Source organism: Balaenoptera borealis (assembly GCF_965194805.1).
Source record: "Balaenoptera borealis genome assembly, chromosome: 6".
NCBI lineage: Eukaryota > Metazoa > Chordata > Mammalia > Artiodactyla > Balaenopteridae > Balaenoptera > Balaenoptera borealis.
In genome coordinates this window covers 9,768,694-9,792,965 of record NC_138863.1, presented here as the reverse complement: position 1 = coordinate 9,792,965, position 24,272 = coordinate 9,768,694, and the positions used below count along the sequence as shown (strand labels likewise).

At 42.1% G+C, this 24,272-nt stretch overlaps 1 protein-coding gene across 1 annotated transcript in view; it reads right to left on the bottom strand.

Annotated features, from left to right (window-relative positions):
* The window catches only part of DNER (delta/notch like EGF repeat containing), a 327,914-nt gene that overhangs the window by 40,573 nt on the left and 263,069 nt on the right, over nucleotides 1-24,272 (bottom strand). Inside the window, exon 9 of the mRNA XM_082396186.1 lies at nucleotides 9,484-9,606. Within this exon, the coding sequence (XP_082252312.1) occupies nucleotides 9,484-9,606 (123 nt within the window). The remainder of the gene's footprint in view (nucleotides 1-9,483; nucleotides 9,607-24,272) is intronic.

Genomic DNA, 24,272 nt, shown 5'->3' with positions numbered 1-24,272 from the left:
CTGTCCATTTGTGTAAGTGAGGTGTTAAAGTCCCCCACTATTATTGTGTTACTGTCGATTCCCTCTTTTATAGCCGTTAGCAGTTGCCTTATGTATTGAGGTGCTCCTATGTTGTGTGCATATATATTTATAATTGTTATATCTTCTTCTTGGATTGATCCCTTGATCATTATGTAGTATCCTTCCTTGTCTCTTGTAACATTCTTTATTTTAAAGTCTATTTTATCTGATATGAGTATTGCCAGTCCAACTTTCTTTTGATTTCCATTTGCATGGAATATCTTTTTCCATCCCCTCACTTTCAGTCTGTATGTGTCCCTAGGTCTGAAGTGGGTCTCTTATAGACAGCATATATATGGGTCTTGTTTTTGTGTCCATTCAGTGAGCCTGTGTCTTTTGGTTGGAGCATTTAATCCATTCACGTTAAAGGTAATTATTGATATGTATGTTCCAATTGCCATTTTCTTAATTGTTATAGGTTTGTTTTTGTAGGTCCTTTTCTTCTCTTGTGTTTCCCACTTAGAGAAGTTCCTTTAGCATTTGTTGTAGAGCTGGTTTGGTGGTGAATTCTCTTAGCTTTTGCTTGTCTGTAAAGCTTTTGATTTCTCCACTGTCTGAATGCGATCCTTGCCAGGTAGAGTAACCTTGGTTTTAGGTTCTTCCCTTTCATCACCTTAAATACATTTTGCCACTCCCTTCTGGCTTGTAGAGTTTCTGCTGAAAAATCAGCTGTAAACCTTATGCGAGTTCCCTTTTATGCTATTTGTCGTTTTTCCCTTGCTGCTTTCAATAATTTTTCCTTGTCTTTAATTTTTGCCACTTTGATTACTATGTGTCTCGGCGTGTTTCTCCTTGGGTTTATCCTGTATGGGACTCTCTGCGCTTCCTGGACTTGGGTGGCTACTTCCTTTCCCATGTTAGGGAAGTTTTCGACTATAATCTCTTCAAATATTTTCTTGGGTCCTTTCTCTCTCTTTTCCTTCTGGGACCCCTATAAGGCAAATGTTGGTGCGTTTAATATTGTCCCAGAGGTCTCTTAGTCTGTCTTCATTTCTTTTTATTCTTCTTTCTTTATTCTGTTCCATAGCAGTGAATTCCACCATTCTGTCTTCCAGGTCACTTATCCGTTCTTCTGCCTCAGTTATTCTGCTATTGATTCCTTCTAGTGTAGTTTTCATTTCAGTTATTGTATTGTTCATCTCTGTTTGTTTGTTCTTTAATTCTTCTAGGTCTTTGTTAAACATTTCTTGCATCTTCTCGATCTTTGCCTCCATTCTGTTTCCGAGGTCCTGGATCATCTTCAGTATCATTATTCTGAATTCTTTTTCTGGAAGGTTGCCTATCTCCACTTCATTTAGTTGTTTTTATGGGGTTTTATCTTTTTCCTTCATCTGGTACATAGCCCTCTGCCTTTTCATTTTGTCTGTCTTTCTGTGAATGTGGTTTTTGTTCCACAGACTGCAGGATTGTTGTTCTTCTTGCTTCTGCTGTCTGCCTCTGGTGGATGAGGCTATCTAAGAGGCTTGTGCAAGCTTCCTGATGCGAGGACTGGTGGCGGGTAGAGCTGGGTGTTGCTCTGGTGGGCAGAGCTCAGTAAAACTTTAATCCGTTTGTCTGCTGATGGGGGGGGGGCTGGGTTCCCTCCCTGTTGGTTGTTTGGCCTGAGGCGACCCAACACTGGAGCCTACCTGGGCTCTTTGGTGGGGCTAATGGCAGACTCTGGGAGGGCTCATGCCAAGAAGTACTTCCCAGAACTTCTGCTCCAGTGTCCTTGTCCCCGCGGTGAGCCACAGCCACCACCCGCCTCTGCAGGAGACCCTCCAACACTAGCAGGTAGGTCTGGTTCAGTCTCCCCTGGGGTCACTGCTCCTTCCCCTGGGTCCCGATGTGCACACTACTTTGTGTGTGCCCTCCAAGAGTGGAGTCTCTGTTTTCCCCAGTCCTGTTGAAATCCTACAGTCAAATCCCGCTAGCCTTCAGAGTCTGATTCTCTAGGAATTCCTCCTCCCATTGCCGGACCCCCAGGTTGGGAAGCCTGACGTGGGGCTCAGAACCTTCACTCCAGTGGGTGGACTTCTGTGGTATAAGTGTTCTCCAGTTTGTGAGTGACCCACCCAGCAGATATGGGGTTTGATTTTATTGTGATTGCATCCCTCCTACCATCTCACTGTGGCTTCTCCTTTGTCTTTGGATGTGGGGTATCTTTTCTGGTGAGTTCCAGTGTCTTCCTATCGATGATTGTTCAGCAGTTAGTTGTGATTCCGGTGCTCTCGCAAGAGGGAGTGAGTGCACGTCCTTCTACTCCACCATCTTAAACCAATCTGGACATCATCTTATTTTATTCAAACTGAATCCTTCCATGAAAAGTTTTCCAGTATTTCAACCTCACAGAGCTCAACTTTTTCTAAGCTGTTTCAGAAGTTACAGTTGAGATCTCGACCTTCACCTCATTATTCCTTGTGTGTGCCAGTCTCAGTCTGCTCCTCTGGCTAAATAATAGCCTGATAAAGGAAAAATCCTGACTTATCCATTTTTCTATCAATCACAGTACTTGAGAAGGGACAGGTACAGAAAATACCCAGAAATTCTTGTTAACTGGTTATACAGAGGAAATAATTCTAACCAACAAAGAAAGAGTTCTCATCCTTTCAAACATAAATTTCTGTAGACTTTAAAAATAAACCATTCAGTACAATGTAATCAAACTCATAACCCAATGATCTTATTTCTGAGACTCTATCCCCTCCAACATCCAGAAAGTATGAAAAGTATATGAAGATGTTCATTCCAGAATTATTTACAGTAGCTTCACTTCAGATACAGCAAGGGAGTGGATAAATATTACCCCATGGGAACATCACATTGCCATTTAAAATAGAACTAGTAAAACTTGCTAACAATTTCTAAATCAAACATAAATAATGGTAAGTCTGAGAAGGGTAATACCAACTTGTAGGTATAATCAATTATAACTGTAAAAACACAGATATTAAAAAGGATGGAAATAATACAGATGATTATTGCTCTTATGTTCTGCTGTAAAGCTATGAGTTATCAAATTTTCTGTTTTCTAAATTGCTATCATTGTTGCTACATTATTTTCATAATTAAAAATTGAAGTATTTTCTTTCTAACTTCTGTCACCAAAAATTCCAAATGAGTATAGTCTTGACCATTAAGTTTGTTCTGCTATAAATAATAATTCAACACAATGTGGGGCTGTAACTTGACTTTTGGCACTATAAGGTGATGAACACTAACTAAAGTCTTGAAAGTCTCATTGTGAATTAGCTCTGGACTAGTTTTAAAGAAGTATCAGCATTTCACCATGTCTGAAGGGAGATCACTAGGAGTCCCTCCATGTATTTTGCTTCTGACAATTTCATGATCCACAGTGGAAACATACTGGGAAAATGTTCAAGTTGCCTTGCTTTATTTAATTAGTGTGTTAAGCAGTAGTTTCCATTCAAGTACAGATAGCTGTGGAGCATTTGCTTTGTGTAAGCCACCATATCAAGAGCTGATGAGAATTAAAAAAAAAAAAAAAAAAAAGAAACTGTGTAGTCACTGCCATTCGGGAGAGTCTAATTTAGTGTCAGGGAAAGGAAAGTCTGGAGCCAGAAAGTACTGACTACAAGGCTGACCATAACTGTCATAGAAAATATCAAGAAAATGCTTGGTGAGTTCAGGAAAGAGAAATCATACCTGTTTGGAGATCAATATTTCTGACAATGGATGCAGCCATAGGACTGGATAAGGGGAAAGAGGAGGAGAGAAAAAAGGGCCAAGACGAAAAGCCTGGGAACCACTTGCATTCATGGTGTCCAGAGAGCAAGGATTCATTCTAAGAAGTCCAGGAGGGAAGAGTAGGGTTGGGGGGTGAGGGTGGGGGGAGGAACGGAGCTGTGGAAGCTAAAGCAGGGTGACTTTCAAAAGGGACCCAGTGATCATGAAGCAGAAGGGCAAGAATGTGAAGTTGGAAGCTGGAGAGGGAGGCTTTGGGGTTTCGGTCTTCAATTAGGTCACTGCTAGATCCATTTATCGGAATGGTACTGATGATATCCAAGTTAAACAAGATTAAGAAAAGAAAATTTAAGGAAATAGAGGCATCATCTATACCAACTCTAAGGAAATGTGGTTGTAAAAGAAAGAGGAAGAAAGGGGCAAGTAAGTATAGGAGGATGCAAAGTCAAACAAGAGTCAGTTTTTTTTCACTTCAAATGGAATTTATTTAGAAGTGTGTGTAAGAACATTTCTTTTTTTTTCTGTTTAGCAACTCAGTTTTTCTAGCACCATTTATTAGAAAAGAATTCCCTTCCCATTCATAGCAATTCCTTGTTAAGAGTCATATATTATTATAGACGATGGTTTCTGGGCCATTATTCAGTTTTGGTTAGCTGTCCATTCTTGCACCCATAACATGGGGATGTAATAATAATTGCAGCATTACAATGGGTTTCAACACCTGGCAGAAGTTCCCCCTCACTGCTTTCCTTTTTCAAAATGTTCTTAGCTATACTTGCCTGACATTCTATTGCACTCATTCTTTTTAGGAAGTTATATTCATTTATTTAAGTTTTTTTTAAAAACAGAAAAGAGTAAAAATCACCACTTAAAAAAGTACATATGGGGCTTCCCTGGTGGCGCAGTGGTTGAGAATCTGCCTGCCAATGCAGGGGACACGGGTTCGAGCCCTGGTCTGGGAAGATCCCACATGCCGCGGAGCAACTGGGTCCGTGAGCCACAACTACTGAGCCTGCGCGTCTGGAGCCCGCGCTCCGCAACAAGAGAGGCCGTGATAGTGAGAGGCCCGCGCACTGCAATGAAGAGTGGTCCCCGCTCGCCGCAACTGGAGAAAGCCCTCGCACAGAAAGGAAGACCCAACACAGCTAAAAATAATAAATAAATTAATTAAAAAAAAAAAAAGTACATATGTAAGTAAGAAGTTAAAGTTCCAATCCTCCCCCCAACACACCACTTATCCAAGTTCTAACTCCAGAGGTAAGTACTAGTTAAGAATTGATGCCCATCCATCTGATAGTTTCCTAAGTTTATACAGACATCTTATATGTAAATATATGTTGGGATAAATGCTTCCAAAGAGGGAAAGAATGTCTATCCCCTAAGGAGAGAAAGGCCCAGAATCTTTTGGCCTCTCTCCTCCCCTCACTCACTCTTCCTCTGGATTGGAGGGCATGAATTACCCCCTTCTGCTTCTCTTTAATCCCTTCTACCCTACCCCTCAACACCTGCCCATCACTCTTACTTTAGACGTTCTCTCATTTATTGCTACTTTGCTAGGGTTTACATTCCTGCTTAAACCCAAACCTAAATGTCTCTATAAATATATCAAAATGAAATAATCACTTTACCTGCCCATTGAGATGAGATCTTTAACACACTTGTATGCCTTCCAATCCTTTCCAACACCCGCCAACTCATGGACTTGGTTAAAATAATATGAAATTTTAGTTTGGTCATTTCAATTTTCCTCAAGAACAGATGTAGTGACACACTCTAGGGTGACCACCCAATGAGTCACACCCTTATATAACTCCCTCCTCTTGAGTGTGAGCTTCTAAACAATAGCATTTGGCAAAGGTTAAGAGATTTTGAAGATGCTGTTACAGTAGCTAATCAGTTGACTTTGAGTTAACCTTAGGTGGGCCTGACCTAACTAGGTGAGACCTTTAAGAGCATTCAGGCCTCTCCTGGCTTTCAAGAAGCAGACTGTCAAGAATTCTACAGCTGCAAGGATATGAATTCTGCCAACCACTTGAGGGGACTTGGAAGCTGATACTTCCCTATTTAAGCCTCAGATGAGAGCTCAGCTCAACCAACACCCTGATTCCAGCCTTGGATTCCAGACCTTGAACAGGGAATCCATTAATCCATGCCTGGACCTAGGAAACTGTTAGATAATCAAAGGGTGTTGTTTTAAGCCACTACCTTACAATAATTCACTATGCAGCAATAATAATTAATATAGTAGGCATGTCTATTTTTTCAAGAGACTTTTCTTTACCATTAAATTAGTATTTACAATCATATGAATGTCATCTATTTAGGTTTATCCCCGCATGTAAAGAAGTCTGCTCAACCCTCTTCCTCCTGTTCTCCATCGTCCCCTATCTGGTTATCTTTGCTCTGATTTAGTTCCAATTTGATGAGAATACTTTGGAAAACAATTTTCTTAGAGAGGGTACATGGTGTTATGTTTTCTGTACCCTTAAATGTACAAAATGTCTTTCTTTACCCCTCAAATACAAATGAACCTTTAACAACCAGACTTTTTCACTGAAAAATCTAAAACACTCTTCACTGTTGTTTACCTTCATTTTAGAGAAGAGCAGTTCAATGCTGATTTGATTCTTTCTTTTGTGTGTAACTTGTACTCACTATGAAGAATCTTTTAAAAAATATTCTCTGTATTCTTGGATTTGGAAATTCTACCAGGAAATTGCAAATTACATATCATCTCCCTCATTAATCTTCTGGCATTCTGTAAGCCCATTCTATTTGAAAATTTCAATTTTCTTCATCTCATAGACTTCTCCCTAGTAGTTGGTTGATTCTGGTTTTATTTCCATGTGTTCTTTCTTCTTCTGCAACATCGATCATTCAGATGAAACATATCTCTTCATCTTTTCTCCACATTTCATGTCTTTTCACTCATGGTTTCCATTTCCTCATATTTTTACTTCTATCATGACATACTTCCTCCTTTTGCTTTTCCAGATCTAAATTCAATTTTGAGTGGTATACATTACTTTTTTTTACTTCCGTTCTTGAGTGTTTAGAGTTGTGGGGTTTGTTGCAATTTTGTTTTTACTTCCTAGATTTTTTTCCCCTTGTTGAGTAGCTGGTACAGTCTCCCTGGACTGGCCAGGCTTGAGGTTGGCAACCTCAGGCAGAGAGAGATGATACTGGAGATTCTCCTCCAGTGCTAGACAGGCCAGTCAAATTAGCCCTGTCTACATGGGGTAAAGGCCTCCCAGTTTGGGGTTCTCAAGGTTCTCCAGGTGTGAGCAGGAGCTCATTCACACACACACACAAAGGACCAGCTCAGCCCAACTGCAATCCTCTTAGAGGGCAGCCAGGATCCATGAGATCAGGAGAGCCCTTTGCCTCGCAGAGTCAAGTGCAGCACATTATAGCATGTTTTCCCTCTCTATAAGCTGAAGGGTCTTTTGGGCTCAGCTGGTCACTGAGTCCTCCGTTCTCTCCAGAACCCTATCCCCTAACCCTGTGGTACACAAAGGCTCCCAGCACCACACCCTTTTCTCAAAAACCCACATCCTCAAATGTGTTTGAGATCCCCTCCAGGATCTTGAGTCATCTTGAGTCGACTCTACCTTCTTGAGTCATCCACAGCAGGGCGTCTGTAACTGATGGAGGAAGGTCACGAAAGATAGAAGGGGTGGAACGAGGAGCATATATGGAGGGATTAACCTTGAGCAGAATGGAGAGCATGTGATCAGGTAATAAGGAAGACAGTAAAATTTGAGTGGTGTGATTGCAGATGAGTTTGTAGGACAGGGCTTCTCAAAGGGTGGCACAGGGCCAGCATATCAACATCATCTGAGAACTTACCAGAAATTCAAATTCTTGGGCCCTACCTTAGATAGGGGTGGGGCCCAGCAAACTATGTTGTAAGAAGCCCACCAGCAGATTCTAACACATGCTCAAGTTTGAGAACCATTGCTCATTGGAAAACTAGAGAAATTGGAAAATGTTTACAAATGATAACCTCTCTTTCTTTCCATGAAGATGGACGTGAAATTTGTTTTATCCTATGAGTGAGTGATTTAACATGAGGCTTGGGGAAAGCAGCAAAATTCGGGAATACTCCTTGAGAAAAATGGAAGAAGGAGGTGAAAAAAGCTAGGATCACAGCCCATGAATTTGTGGAGTCACTAGTGGGTCATCATATACAGTTTCATTTTTTATTTCTTGGTCATGAGAGCATGAGCAATGCTTCAAAGCCAGGCACGTAAGAGGCAAATTCAGAGTATACCCAATTAATAATTTTGTCATTCATAAAGATGAAATTTACTCCATAAAACTCTATCATAAACTAAAGAATTTTGGAATTTAAAATTTTGAAGCACATCCACCACTACTCATTCTGTCACTGAAGAATCTCAAAATCTCTCAGTAAGCATTACTGCCCTTTCTTTAAACAGACAAAATAAAGACAAGTCAGTTGAAAAGGTTTATCCAGGGTCATCAGTAATCCAATGGCACAATGAGGATGAGCTACCTAGGTCTCCTAATTCATTGCTCCTTTATTCTCTCCAGACTTGAGCGGACTCCCTATTCCTAAATGCTCTGATCTACCTAGAACTGAAATCCATGTGGATGAAGCCAGCACCTCTGTCCTCATGGGAACTGGTGCAGTTCGGCTCTAAACGGGCATCATAGTGCATGAGAAGCATCAGATGTGCCAAACATAAAGCCAAGACCTGACCCAGCTTCAGCCCCTCCATCCAGGGGCTAGGTCAAGTTCATCCATGTGCCCTACAAACCCTCGAGGCTCACCAGAAAGACGTCTAAATAAAGGTGGGTCCATGCAAAGAGAAGCAAAGTCGACTACAATGCGAGGTCACTGGCAGATGGATGGTATCAAGTAAGCGGTGGTGGGAGAAAGAGGTTAAGTGAAATGGCTATAAATAGAGCCCTCAAAAGCATTACAAAAATCTACACCAGCCCGGGAGTCGTGACTTAGAGAAGTGCGCGCAAATTAGTTGATGACCCGGCGCCCTGCCACAGCGCCGGCTGAGGGTGTCAGGGCTCCAATAAAGCCACACCAGTGAGCCTGCTGGGGAGGAGATGGAAGGGCTTTCAGGACCATGCTGGCTGGGCTCCTGAGGGCTGACACTACCACCTCTCCGGTGACTGTCAGGCCTTTTTTATGAGTTCACGCACGTAAGGACTTAGAACAGGGTCTGAATGTTATAAACACTCCGTGAATGTCAGCCGTTTATCCGGAGTGACTCTGACACATATCCACTCAAATGAACTAACATGTGCCTCCCCTTTAATGACTCATTTAACGAGAATGAACTTTTTTTCGCCGACACGTGAGACTCCACTTGCCTCTTCCACCAAAAAGCGCGGCATCCTCTCCTCGTCCAGCAAGAGCTACTTTCCTCCCCCCGGATTCCATGGCTGCGTCCTCTGACCTGTGTCTGAAAGCCCCCTTAATATCATTTTTTATCGTCAGCTTTTTACACATTCAACAGAGAAGGGAGTGAGGATGCAAGAAGAAGGAAAGGGCAGGAGACAGATTTTTCAGTTTATCAAGAGGAAACCAGAGACTTCCAAACTGTTCTTTTCGGCCCCATACATCATCCCACTGCCAGCATCTGATTCTTATTCTAAACAATTTCACGCTCCAATTAGAGGCGTACGCATGTACGTGGAGAAATCCATGACGTCACTGAGAACGATGCTGGCACTAGTCGGCCACGTGATGCTCACCTTTGTACTCTGCCAGGCACACGCACTCGTAGCCGTTGACGAGGTCCCTGCAGGTGGCGGCGTTCAGGCACGGGGCAGAGAGGCACTCGTCGTATTCCTCCTCACAGTAGAGGCCATGGTAGCCTGAGGGACAGAGAGAAAGGTCTGCGGTCAAACAGGTACCATTTATATGCACACCGGGCCAGCCTACAAGGAAGGCGGTGGATGTTCATTGTAAAGTAAGGCACAAATAGATGCGATTGAAGGAACTGGGTCTCTTGGGGTATGCTGAAATATGGATTTCCAGGAAGGTTATGAAGAATCTATTCTTATCACCCTTTGTCATGATCCCAACTATAAAAGAATGATCTCACTGATCCACCAGATGGTCCCATTATTATGTCACGTCCAGTGGTACTGGTGAACAGGAGATGTGGGTTACTAAGTGCATCAGCTGTGGTCACAGAAGGTAGCAATAGGGACAGGACTCACAGCCAAACAGCTTCTTCCAAGGATGTGGACCCCCTTTTCTTCTAATGAATTAGAAAAATATATCTAACTGGGAGAATTTTATTCAAGAAGAAAAGGATCCACGGATTTTTTGTTTTTCAAGCCAGAAAAGAAACTCAGCTAAAAAGGCTTAACTGAACTTCCTGGCGAAATGTGGGCTGTTTTTCTTTTTGTTTGTTTGTTTATTTAAAATGACAATTATCTAAATTATAATATGGTAAGTTGTGCTTAAGTTTTTTAACTATTAAATATAGAATAATAGCAATGAAGAAAAAGAAACCAACGATTTCTCAAGGAAGATGGCTTTTACTCTCCTTTTTGCAAAACAGGTGTTTATTCTAAAGGACAAGAAGACAACATTCTTTGAGATTCACTCATGAATGTTAGGCTGTTTTTAACTTTCAAAAACATGTGTTCCTGCCAATTTGCAGTGAATCTGGGCCATTTTTGTCTGGCCCTGTCCAAACAATGAGAAACATGTGAGCACTTTCAGAAATCACCCTGCCTGTGTTGGTTCTGAATTCAGATAAGCAAAAAAAATAAACGCTTGCTCAAGTGGGCACTGGAACCGTGAGCTCCTTTCCAGCAACTCAGAGCCAGCCCTCAAGCTCAGAAAGTCCTGTTAGCGCAGGCTAATGTGTTGAACTGTTCTGTTTCTGCTTCCTATCACAAAAGTAGGTTAAGCTCACATTTGCATTATTTCCAGAGCACTTTTCAATTACGTTGCCATTTCAGTTGTTTTTGAACTGCTTTCCACATTTAGGCAGTGATAGTGGCCCCTTTGAGGGGAACTTGACCTTCCTGAGGCAAATACACTAGGGATTTCCATTCTTCTATCTTTCCCTACTTCCCTATGGAAATATTTCCTATCACTCTCCATCAGATTATTTCAATCATCTAGATCAGAGTTTCTCAACCAACAGCAATTTTGTCCCCCAGAAGATATTTGGCAATGTTTGGAGACATTTTGGGTTGTCATAACCGGGGTGGAGGGGAAGGGGTTGTTGCTGGCATCTGGCATAAGGATGCTGCAAACCGTCCTTCAATGTGCAGAACAGCCTCCCAACAAAAACCTACCCAGCAAAAATGTTAATAGAGTTAGACGGAGAAACCCTGTTCTAGATCAGGGATCAGCAAACTGGTCCACAGGCCAAATCCGTCCCAGTCTGTTTTTATAAATAAAGTTTTATTGGGACACAGCCACACCCATCCAAGTATGTATTATTTACGGCTGCTTTCATACAATGGTAGATTGAGTAGTTGCAACAGAGACCATATGGCTTGAAAAGTCAAAAATCTTTACTCTCTGTCCCCTTATAGAACAAGTTTGCTGAGCCTTGATCTAGATTCACCCAGAAAATCTTTTTTTTAACAAGAGTTTTAGATATTAACCCCTTATCAAAGATATGGTTGGCAAATATTTTCTCCCATTCTGAAGGTTGCCTTTTACCCTGTTGATTGCTACCTTTGCTGCTCAGAAGCTTTTTAGTTTGATATAGTCCCACTTTATTTTTGCTTTTGTTGCCTGTGCTTTTGTTGTCATATCATTGCCAAGACCAATTTTATGAAGGTTTTCCCCTATATTTTCTTTCAGGAGTTTTATAGTTTCAGGTGTTAGGTTTAAGTCTTTAATGCACTTTGTGTTGTTTTTTGTCAATTGTGTAAGATAATGTAAATGGCCAACAGGTATATAAAAAGGTGCTCAACATCACTAATCATCAGGGAAATGAAAGCCAAAACCGCAAGGAGATAATCACCTCACAACTGTTAAGATGGCCATAATAAAACGAAACAAAACAAAACAGAAAATAGCACGTGTTGCTGAGGATGTGGAAAAATGGGAACCTTCATACACTGTTACTGGGAAGGTAAAAGGCTGCAGCTGCTACATAAAACATAAAAAAAGGATAGAGATTCCTCAAAAATTAAAAATAGAATTACCGTATGATCTATAATCCCACTTCTGAGTATTTATCCAAAAGAACTGAAAATAAGATCTCACAGAAATATTTGCATTCCCATGTTCACTGTGGCATGACTGACAATAGCCAAGAGGTAGAAATAACCTAAATGTCCCTCAACAGATGAATGGATAGAGAAACTGTGATATGATATATACATACAATGGAATATTATTCAGTCTTTAAAAAGAAGGAAATCCTGTCATATGCTATAACGTGGATGAACCTTGAGGTCATGTACTAAGTGAAATAAGCCAGTCACAGAAGGACAAATGCTTCATGATTCCACTCATATGAGGGATCTCAAGTAGTTAAACTCATAGGGGCAGAATGGAATGGTGGTATATATGTCAATATATACACTAATATGTATAAAATGGATAACTAATAAGAACCTGCTGTATAAAAAAATAAAATTCAAAAATTAAATTAAAAAATAAATAAAGAAAAGAAAAAACAAAAGAATAGAATGGTGGTTCCTGAGGTGGAGGAGAGGGGAAATGGGGAGTTGCTGCTGAATGGATACAGAGCTTCAGTTACGCAAAATGAAAACGTTCCACAAGTCTGTTGTACGACAATGTGCATATAGTTAACAATACTGTACTGTACACTTAAAAATTTGTTAACAGGATAGATTTCATGCTATTTGGTTTTTATCATTATTTTTATTTTTTATTTTTTTGGCCGTGCCGCATGGCTTGCGGGATCTTGGACAGGGATTCTGGACAGGGATTGAAGCCGTGCCGACAGCAGTGAAAGCATGGAGTCATAACCACTGGACCGCCACGGAATTCCCCTTATCACAATTTTTAGAGTATATACACACACACACATAGAGTTAAGTCTCTTTTGCCTTCTTCTCAGTGTGGAACAAGGATCACCAGCAGCATCTTTTTGATCGTTTTGCCCTCCCAGCAGATCTTTCAAAAATCAACTTGGAAGGATAATATATAACCCTACAAGCATCTTCGACCTCTGAATTGTGGTGTTATTTATACAGACAAAATGAAAAGCAAATTTCTTGAAATCTTCCACAGTTGTTTTTGTTTTTTGAAAACAGTATCATCATCCTTTTCCACTAGCAACATGAAAAGCAAGTGAGGAAGTTATTTTACAGAGATAATTACGCTGACGAGGTTCTTCTTCCTTGCGGGAAAAAAATTAAAGGTTTCATATTCTAAAAGTGTTTCTTCAGAGACGGTAACATTTAAATGTCTTTATGGAAATGTCAAGACACCCTTTACACTGCCAAAGAACCTAAATCGGACTGTTTGAAGAAAAAGGAATCTCTTCCAAAACAGAAGGCTTCTGTGAAAATGAGACTGCCACCCCCTGCTGGTAATTAATTTGGACAAACAAATTAGCTCAGGGCAGCCTAGGGTCTAGAAAAATTAAGCTATTTAAAAATAAAACTGAAGATCAGAGGGATGGGATCAGAGTAGCCCCTTCTGGGGCACTGATTTTTATCCCCAGTGTTCTGATCTTTGCAGGACTTGATCCTGAATATTCAGCTCCAATCACTTCCTTAGCCTTGAGAGAACAAAGCAACCAACTGGATGTGGGGAGTGAGAAAGAGAGGTTAAGACGGCTGCCATGTCTAGAATGTGTGAGTAGATGATGCTGCTGTGAACACAACTATGACCAAAGGAATAACAGGTTTTAGAGGAAGTTGACCAGTTGGATGTTGGACACGTTTAACTTGGGGCTCACGTAGCCAGGTCCACGTGGCAGTTGGGAAAATGAGCTTGAATAGCATAGAAACAGCACTTTGGGAGCTAGAGATGCCTGGAAGTGATGCTGAAGTTTTCATCAAAGAAGAACATGGAGAGGAAAAAAGAGACCAAGGTCGGATCTACGTGGATGGGCAGAGGGACAGCAAGAAGCCCAATCGGAACTCTGGGCAGGGATGGAGGAAGGAGGGGGGAAACCCCAAGGGGTGTGGTCATGGAAGCCAAGAGAGGACAGCAAGCGGGGAGGGCTGGTTAACAGTGTCAAAGGCTCTAAGAGCAAGAATGACAATTGGATAGGAGATCAGGAGGCCACTGGAGACCCTCAAAACCCTGGCTCTCAATGGGGGCTGTACTGCCCTTTAGAGGCTGTTTTGGAAATTGGGGAGCAGGAGGGATTGCTTATCATAATGACTGGAGGATTCTACTAGAATTTGGTAGGTGGGGGCCAGAGATATTAAACACCTTGAAACATCTGGGATTCCCCTGCACAAGTGATGGCCTGGCACCCTTCACAACTTTGGACTGTTCCACTGGCCATTCATGTAGGCAAAACCGTGTTTACAACTTTCAAGGCCTAGAACCTAACTGCTTTACACGTACAACAGTTTTTAAGATATACTGAGTTTTCCTGGAACATATATACGTATATGTATTGATATACTGGGTAAATCAAGAGAAGATTATACTAAGAGTTGTTCCCCATTTTGGAATATCACTTCATAAGAGCAATAGCTCTTAAGGAATTTAAGTCACCAGTAAAGCACACCTATATCAGCAAACAAAACAAAATAGAATAAAAATCACCTCTTCGGATAATTTTCTAAAAACACTATCCAAAGTACCTTCCCCTAACAGTTACTCATTACAACACTCAATTGATTTCCATCATAACACTTATAAGGGTCTGAAATCATATTAACTTTGTTCTCTATCAATTATTATTTCTCTTCCTCCACTAGACTATAAGCTTGAAGGCAGAGGCTACGACTGCAGAGTTCTCAGCTGTATCTGCAGTATTTGGTACAGAAAGAATGCTTAAATGATAGCTCTTGAATCAGCACCCAAAATGCCACTGATTAAATCAATACACATTTAAGATATGCCTATGATGTGCCAGAAGCTTCCAGGTACTGTGATTACAAAACTAAATGGCAAGGTCTCCAACTGCAAGGGGTTTATTGTCCGGTAGCACGTGAGTAGTGTCTGCTTCATAACAGGCCCTTTACCTGTGTTAACTTGTTTAACCCTCGTGACAACCCAAAATGATAATCATGGCTAGTCTCAATTTAAAGATGAGGAATTAAGAGTCAGAGAGGTACATACTGGTCAGAATGGCCATCACTAAAAAGTCTACAGATAACAAACACTGGAGAGGATGTGGAGAAAAGAGAACCCTCCTACACTGTTGGTGGGAATATAAGTTGGTGCAGCCACTGTGGAAAACAGCATGGAGGTTCCTCAAAAAACTGAAAATAGAGTTGCCATATGATCCAGCAATCCCACTCCTGTGCATATATCCGGACAAAACTGCAATTCAAAAATATACACCCACCCCTATGTGTGTAGCAGCACTATTCACAACAGCCAAGACATGGAAGCAACCTAAATGTCCATCAACAGATGAATGGATAAAGAAGATGTGGTACATATATACCATGGAATACGACTCAGCCATTAAAAAGAATGAAATAATGCCATTTGCAGCAACATGGATGGACTTAGGGATTATCATACTAAGTGAAGTAAGTCAGACAGAGAAAGACAAATACCATATGATATCACTTATACGTGGAATCTAAAATATGACACAGGGGCTTCCCTGGTGGTGTAGTGGTTAAGAATCCGCCTGCCAATGCAGGGGACACAGGTTCAATCCCTGGTCCGGGAAGATCCCACATGCCGTGGAGCAACTAAGCCCGTGAGCCACAACTACTGAGTTTGCACCCTAGAGCCCGTGAGCCACAACTACTGAGCCTGTGTGCCACAACTACTGAGCCTGTGTGCCACAACTGCTGAAGCCCACATGCCTAAAGTCCGTGCTCCACAACAAGAGAAGCCACCCACTAAGAAGCCTGCGCACCGCAATGAAGAGTAGCCCCTACTCGCCACAACTAGGGAAAGCCCGCGCGCAGCAATGAAGACCCAATTAAGCCAAAAATAAATAAATAAATTTAAAAATAAAATAAAATATGACACAAGTGAACCTATCTATGAAACAGAAACAGACTCACAGACATAGAGAACAGACTTGTGGGTGCTGAGAGGGAGGGGGGTGGGGGAGGGATGGATTATGAGGTTGGGATTAGCAGATGCAAACTAGTATATATAGAATGGGTAGACAAGAAGGTCCTACTGTACGGCACAGGGAACTCTACTCAATATCCTATGATAAACCGTAATGGAAAAGAATACAAAAAAGAATGCATGTATATGTATAACAGATCAATCTGCTGTACAACAGAAATTAATACAACATTGTAAATCAACTATATTTCAATTAAAAAATGCAAAATATATGTTCACAATGTTAAAAAAAAAAAAAGAGTCAGAGAGGTAAAGAAACTTGCTCTAAGGACACACTGTCAATCCTACAGTCTTCCCACTTTCCCAAGTTGCCCCCAAAATAGATTACTTAGTGTATTAGTCTGCTAGGGCCGCCATAACAAAATACTATAGACAGGGTGACTTAAACAACAGAAATTTATTCTCATACAGTTTCGGAGGCAGGAAGTCCTAGACCAAGGTGTCAGCAAGTTTGGTTTCTCCTGAGGCCTCTCCTTGGCTTGCAGACGCTGCCTTCTCACTATGTCCTCACATATGTCCTTTTCTCTGTGGCCACACCTCCCCAATGTCTCTTCCTCATCTTATACCGTCATATGACACCAGTCATATCGGATTACAGTCTCATACTTATAACCTCATTGAAGCTTCATTACCTCTTTAAAGGCCCTATCTCCAAATACAGTTATATCAGGGGGCTTCAACGTATGAATGGGGGGTGGGGGACACAATTCAGTCCATAACACCCAGAATCAGGATTTGTCAACCATGACACTATCAACATTTTGGACCAGGTCATTACGGTTGGGAGCTGTCCTGTGCATTGCAGGACGTCAAGCAGCATCTCTGGCCTCTATACCCACTAGATTGCTGTAGCACCACCCCTTCCTCCTTGTGACAAACAAAAACATCTCCAGGTATCACTGTATGTCCCCTAGAGAACAAAACCCCCCTTTTGAGAACCACTGTCCTAGATCACTTTTTATAGCATGATTGCAACCTGAGGAGTTTTAAAGACGTGCAGGTTTGAAACTGCTGCTGTGCAGAGTGAGAGTGAATTCATCAAGAAAAAGGATCTGGGGGCAAAACTGAGGGGTCAGTCTGCAATCGTGGGTTTGATGTAATACCAGTCCGTGGGGTGACTCTCTCCAGCAGTGCAATCCTGCAGAAGCAAACAGGCACTCTGTTCAACTGGGGTTGGAAACATGCTAGATGCAATGGGATAAAGAGAGAGGAGAGAATGGAGACCCCGCCTGGTGATTTTTAAGCTACCGAGAACCCTGTCGAATGTTCTGCCATTAGGATGGGACTCATCTGTGTCCTCCTGGGAAGACCGATGTCCACCATGATTGACTGACTCAGCAAAGGTGCAGCGAGCCCACACGGCCCACCCCCACCGGTGCAGGCCGAACTCAAGGCCAGAGTGAATTTGAAGTGTTTTAGGGTTTTTGTTTGTTTGTTTGTTTTGCTTTCATGTCAGACTGAAGTGAGTGGGGAGATGGGGGGGTGGTTCCTTGTTCCTTTAGGGGCGTGTTGGAATTCAAAGGCTGTTTCCCCAACATTTCAGGTTGAACGGACAAAATGTGAAAACGCAGGACCCCCTGATTCAAGTCTAGGCCAGTCCCCAGGAGATCAAATTTCCAAAGATGTGGGCAAAGAGAAAATAATCCTATTCTATTAATATGATTGTCTGTGAGCTTTCAAATTCTGGCTAAACTCACTGACTGCCGTAGAGCCAGCCCCTCAGCACTGTGGAAGGTCAGGCAACGCATTCACTTCACTGTGCAGAGAAATTTGTTTCAAGGGAAACCGCGTGTGTGCACAGGTGCGAGCGTGTGTGTGTGATTCTCTCTCTTTGCTAGTACATTCACAGTAGGAATCTTTTAAAAACAGAAAAAAGGTAGGCAAGAATCCCGGCTTACATTAATCCTATCAAGAGTTGAAATGCTCTGTTCTAAACAGACCTGCTGATAACTGATATCTTACAGACTTCAATGGAGCAATTATGCTCCTGTTGCACACACACACACACACACACACACACACACACACACTAAAGAAAGAATCAGTGAACATGAAGGAAGTTGAATAAGTAAATACAGAGCATTAGTTGGTGTGTGGAGGGCAGTGGTGCTGATGTTGCTTCTTTCTTTTACTCCCTAATTTCTTTTTTTTCAAATTAATTAATTAATTTATTTATTTTTGGCTGTGTTGGGTCTTCCTTTCTGTGCGAGGGCTTTCTCTAGTTGTGGTGAGCGGGAGCCACTCCTCATCGCGATGCGCGGGCCTCTCACTGCCGCAGCCTCTCTTGTTGCGGAGCACAGGCTCCAGACGCGCAGGCTCAGCAATTGTGGCTCACGGGCCTAGTTGCTCCGCGGCATGTGGGATCCTCCCAAACCAGAGCTCGAACCCGTGTCCCCTGCATTGGCAGGCGGACTCTCAACCACTGCACCACCAGGGAAGCCCTTTTACTCCCTAATTTCTTACCCCTTCATTGTAGGGGCTCCTGGGCCAGAGAGAAAATAGATGTAAGAAGACCCAGATCAGTCAATGTTTCCATCGTTGTGGTTCTTACAAACATTCAACTGGAAATGACTATATATTGAGGCTAAATTAAAGTTTTAGATTCTCCAACCTCCCTAGTATTTATGTTATTGAGCCATCTACAAATTTCTGCCTCCCTCCCTGGGCTTCTGAAAGAATGGATAATGAAGAGAGAGCTCGAAGTCATATCCTAACTGTTCGTGCAGTGAGTTTATATTCTCCATCACTTCGAAGACCTGCTGCCTTTAATAGGCATGTAGTGGAGGTCAGTGATTCTCTGGGATTCCTGTTTGCCTCCTCTTTCTTTAATTCAAGAAATAGTTATTAAATGCCTACTACGTGCCAGGCACTGTATTAATCACCAGAGCTCTACGACTTTGTGAAAACAGACAATGCCTCTCTACTAGGGGCATTTAAAGGAGAAAGACACCAAACAGTCATCCGAATACATGTAAAATCAGAACTGGGTGAGTGTGAGCAATGAGGAGCCTGGGGTCCCAGGAAGAAGGAGAAGCAGGAGAGCTGACCTTGGCTGAGCTCCAGGGAGGCTGCCCAGAGGAAGGGACAGGGGGCTGAGAGGCGAGGGGTCTGTAGGCATCAACGAGGTGGGAGGAGGGATGAGAAAACTCAAGGCAGGCAACCAGTGTGTGCAGAAGTCCCATGGTGAGGGTGCATGGCTCGGGCTCCTTCTGAAGATGGGCTAAGCCGACTGAAGAGCAAAGGGCAGAGAAGAAACTAGAGGCAGGCAGGTTCCAGACGAGGTGGTACCTTTCACGGAGTGTGTGTGTGTGTGTGTGTACGCGCGCGTGCGTGCTGGGGCGGGGGCATTAAATGACAAAATCAGATTTGTATTTCAGAACGATTATTCCAGTCGCCTTTTGGAAAATGAGGGAAAGACCTGAAAGAATCTACGTGGAGAAACCAGTTAAGAGGCTACTGCAATAGTTCCCGGAAAAACATGGCTGGAATGAGGATGGTGGTGGCGCCAGCTAGAGGATGCGTGTCAAGAGCCATTTAAAAAATACTAGAAACAATAAATGCTGGAAAGGGTGTGGAGAAAAGGGAACGCTCTTGCACTGTTGGTGGGAATGTAAATTGATATAGCCACTATGGAGAACAGTATGGAGGTTCCTTAAAAAACTAAAAATAGAACTACCATACGACCCAGCAATCCCACTACTGGGCATATACCCTGAGAAAACCATAGGTCAAAAAGAGTCATGTACCAACATGTTCATTGCAGCTCTATTTACAATAGCCAACTCACGGAAGCAACCTAAATGCCCGTTGACAGACGAATGGATAAAGAAGATGTGGCACATATATACAATGGAATATTACTCAGCCATAAAAAGAAACGAAATGGAGTTATTTGTAGTGAGGTGGATGGAGTTAGAGTCTGTCATACAGAGTGAAGTAAGTCAGAAAGAGAAAAACAAATACAGTATGCTAACACATATATACGGAATCTAAGAAAAAAAAAAAAAAAGGTCATGAAGAACCTAGTGGCAAGACAGGAATAAAGACACAGACCTACTAGAGAATGGACTTGAGGATATGGGGAGGGGGAAGGGTAAGATGTGACAAAGAGAGAGAGTGGCATGGACATATATACACTACCAAACGTAAAATAGATAGCTAGTGGGAAGCAACCGCATAGCACAGGGAGATCAGCTCTGTGCTTTGTGACCACCTAGAGGTGTGGGATAGGGAGGGTGGGAGGGAGGGAGACGCAAGAGGGAAGAGATATGGGAACATATGTATATGTATAACTGATTCACTTTGTTATAAAGCAGAAACTAACACACCATTGTAAAGCAATTATACTTGAATAAAGATGTTAAAAAAAAAAGAGAGAGGGAGAAAGAAGAAGAAAAAAAATAAATAAAAAATAAATAAAACAGCATTATTTGGTAAAGAATAGGAGGTGAAGGGTGAGGAAGGTTGAGGGTGAGTCTAGGTTCCTGGCTCGTTTTAGCCAGCGATGCTGCAGTGCCTTTCAGAAGGAACGAGGCATTGACATTTATGGAGTCTCCTTCTTCTGCTCTAGGCACTTCCAAATGCAACAGAATCTCATTAACAGGAGGGGGCTAGGGATGGGGGATGGGACGGAAAGGAGTGTGCAACCACTTTCTAGACTTAGATCTTCCTTAAACAAAAGGACTTAACATTTTCTCCCAGGAAAACAGAAGCCATCTGAAGAAAAAAACTTCAGTTCGTTCTAACAAGTATTTGCTGAATTCTGGCCATGTTGCTAAGCACTGAACACGGTGCTGAGGAGATGTCTTATTACGTTGTAGTTCAGAAAGAAAGGTTATAGGGTAGAAGACACAAGAAGTCACAGAGGGAGAAGTGGTGGAGGAGGAAGCAGAGAGGGAGGCATGGATGGGAGGAGAGAGAGAGGGACGGAGCAGGAACCCACAAGTATCAAGAGGGAGACAGGAGAAAAAGACAGAGAGGGAGACACCTAAAGAGATAAGATAGGGAGAAAAGAGAAACTGGTCCAGAACATGATGGAATTACAAAGGGCAGAGAGAGGGTCCACCAACACTGTGGGTCGCCTGCAGAGCTGTATCACCACCTGGTGTGATGACCTTGGGCACTGCTCTTGGAGGGTCACTAAAATGGTGGGGCATGGGGAGGGGGTCGAGTTGAGAGTTTGAGAGACTTTGGGACACTGTCGGCTTCTTGCTTCTCAAGTTATCCTTTACTCAAATAAAACGTACTTGACACCATTTTCTTTTCACTGAACTCTTGTGTAACCTCCAGTGTCGATAGTGTTTATAGGCAGAGAGCTGTGGGCCATTGAGGTATCACTGGCTCAGGGCCATCGAGGTACCACTCACTGGCTCAGGGCCATCAGGGCACTAGTGGCAACAAAGGTCCCTTATGAAAGGAGGGGCTCCTGCCCCCCTCAGGAGGACATGCACTTGGCATTGAACATGAGGCTGGTAACAGAAGGCAAGCATCTAGCACAAAGTGGGCCGCATGGTAAATGCCTTAAAAATGTGATATGTGGTCTCCTGGTCTGCTGACCTCAAAGCAAACCTCATTTAAAAAGACAACGTGGGTACTTTAATCCTGAAGTAGGTGCCCTGCCTCGAGTATACAGCAAAGGCGCTGAGCTACATCACCCCAAAGGGCACCATTATCACCGCTTCACGTGGGCAGTGAAGACCACTTCTGGGAAAAACTCAAGTAGCATCAGCCCTGAACTTCCATGATTAATTAGCCCCGCTTTCACCAGTGAGAAGTTCAAACACCTGAATTCTCCTATGTATGAAACAAAAGTCTGCTTATATTGGGCTTTTAAAAACCCTGCTCGTCTCCCTCTGCTCAGCCTCATCTCCTGAGACTTACCTCTGTGCTGGCTCCGCTTGCCTGCTTGGCAGCCAAACTTTGACTCACTGCTCAGTCTTTGATCCCAAACTGTGTTTTCTCTCTAACAACTGTCCGTTCTCTTCCCATTTCCTTAGCACACAGGTGGCTGAATTTAGGAGATGCTCAGTCACAGTGGGTGAGGTGGATTTGCTAGGAAAAGTGGAATCATAGGGCAAAATAACCTTTGCATGCATAAATACGGAAAGTGGTTCTTTTCTTTACAAATGTCTGATTTGTACAAATACAAATAAAAACGCCTGGAAAAATGTATTCCAAAATTGACAGTGGTTTTTGTCGGGCAATGAAACTGAGGGATTGTTTTTTGTATTTTAAATACGCCAGTTCACGTTTTCTAATTTTCCACAATAGAAATATGTTATCTACTTGTGTAACACAAAGGGATAATATAGATACTTTATGGGTATTTTATGTGTAGTATCACAACTCCAAACCAGGTTGCTGATGACCAAGGGAAATGATAACTGTACTCTGTGTCTAACACTTGATGGGACAGTAGGGGAACTGGTCAGATTAGGAAAAGTCTGACTTTATTAAGGGTTTTTTTTTTTAAGTGGAAGGGAAGGAGATGAGGGCATTCTCATCGTATATAGAGGGAAAAATCCAGTCTGCTTAGAAGAGGACACTTTTTGAGACACGAGGGCTAGCCATCATAACAGTATATAAATGGTGACTATATAAATACACTAAATGTATGGTAGAAAAGCAAACAACCATTACTCTGAGTTAGTCCTTACAAATAGCTAGCATTCTCCTGAACAAATGAAAGAATGTGTTGTAGATGACACAGCTGAATTGGGACCATGCTCATGAAGGGCCTCAGAAGTCCAGAGAACTCAGCAGTGAACCCACTTAAACAGAAGCTCTTGCATATCTAAAGGCGTTTTAACCTTAAACTTGTCCATCATCTTGGGAATGATTGTAACTGTGTAGATCTAAACACTTCTAGAAGTTTCCTCTTGGATCTGCCTTTAGAACTAGGTCACAAACTAGTCACACGAAAAAATCAATCTCTTCATAATTTTATAGCCTTGTCTTATGAATGTCTTTTTTGGCCATTCATGACGCTTTTGGCCACTAGAGGGTGGATTCTACCTATGATCTATATCAGCTAAAGGGAAAAAAATGTTGGGAGTTAACGAAAAGGGAAATGTGTTTTACAAAAGGGAAATGTATGGCACGAGAGGATGCAAATACTTAAAGAAGAAATATTGTTTCCTTTAGTAAGAAAGCTTAACATTCATCTATTTCTCTATAGTTTACAAATTCACCGATGTGCCCTATAAATATACAGTAGCTACAGTTAAAATTATCCGTGATAAAGTAGCCTATTTTTCTCACTGACTCGCTATAAAAATTATTTTTAAAAATGTAAATGCTTGTAACACCATGGCTAAAGCACCAGGATTCAAAATTAAGTCAGTAATCTTAACTGACAGACAGTATTTTCAACTTGATTTTCAAGATTATTGTGGTATGTGTGTTTAGCTATAAACAGTAAGTAAATTATTTTAATGGCATAATCTAATAACCTCATTGATTATCTAGGATGTTTATAAACACATGGAAAAATGACTTGGCTTGTAGTTGAGATGAGGTGGAGGGTGAGGAGATTTGGAAAAGAAAAAGTAGGCATAAAGCCCTCACATTCTAGAGGTTTTTAGTATGAAACAAACACACCAAGATGGACATGGGGCCCAGCTCAGGCAACAGATGGGTGACAGGGCAAAATCAAAGAGTAGGGTTCTAACAGGCACTTTGGAAAGAAAATAAAACCTAGATGACTATTTTCACGCAAGTATGTATGCTAACAAAGAGGAATTTTAAAAGGTTAAAGTACAGGGAAGTTTTTTAAATGTTTTATTCCTTTTATTTCACAAACTATGGTTAAATTTGATTTTAATTTGCCGCTCACCCAGTGATCACGACATATTCTTTCGCTCCGTTTGCCCTCACGAGGGCGTGTGTCTGTGTTCGTCACACTAGACCAGCGGTCCACACAGTGTGGTCCCCAGACCAGCAGCATCTGCATCACCTGGGAGCTTGTGAGAAATGCAAGTTCTCAGGCCACACCCAAGACCTATTGAATCAGAAGCTCTGCAGGTGGGGTCCAGAGCTCTGAGATTTAATAAGCCCTCTACCTGATTCTGATCAGCACACTCAAGTTTGAGAATACCTGAGTTATAGAATAGCAACGCACACAACATCTCCCACCAACTTCCGATTCTCAAAAATACAAGGAAATTTTAGGAGTTGCGTATGTCAAGGGCTAGATATGGCACGGTAATGCTTTGTAATAGCCATGGGCTCCCCTCAGCATATCAATAAACCAACCATAAAACACACAGTCAGAACGTGCACCAGTCACAGGCATAGAAATAAACCA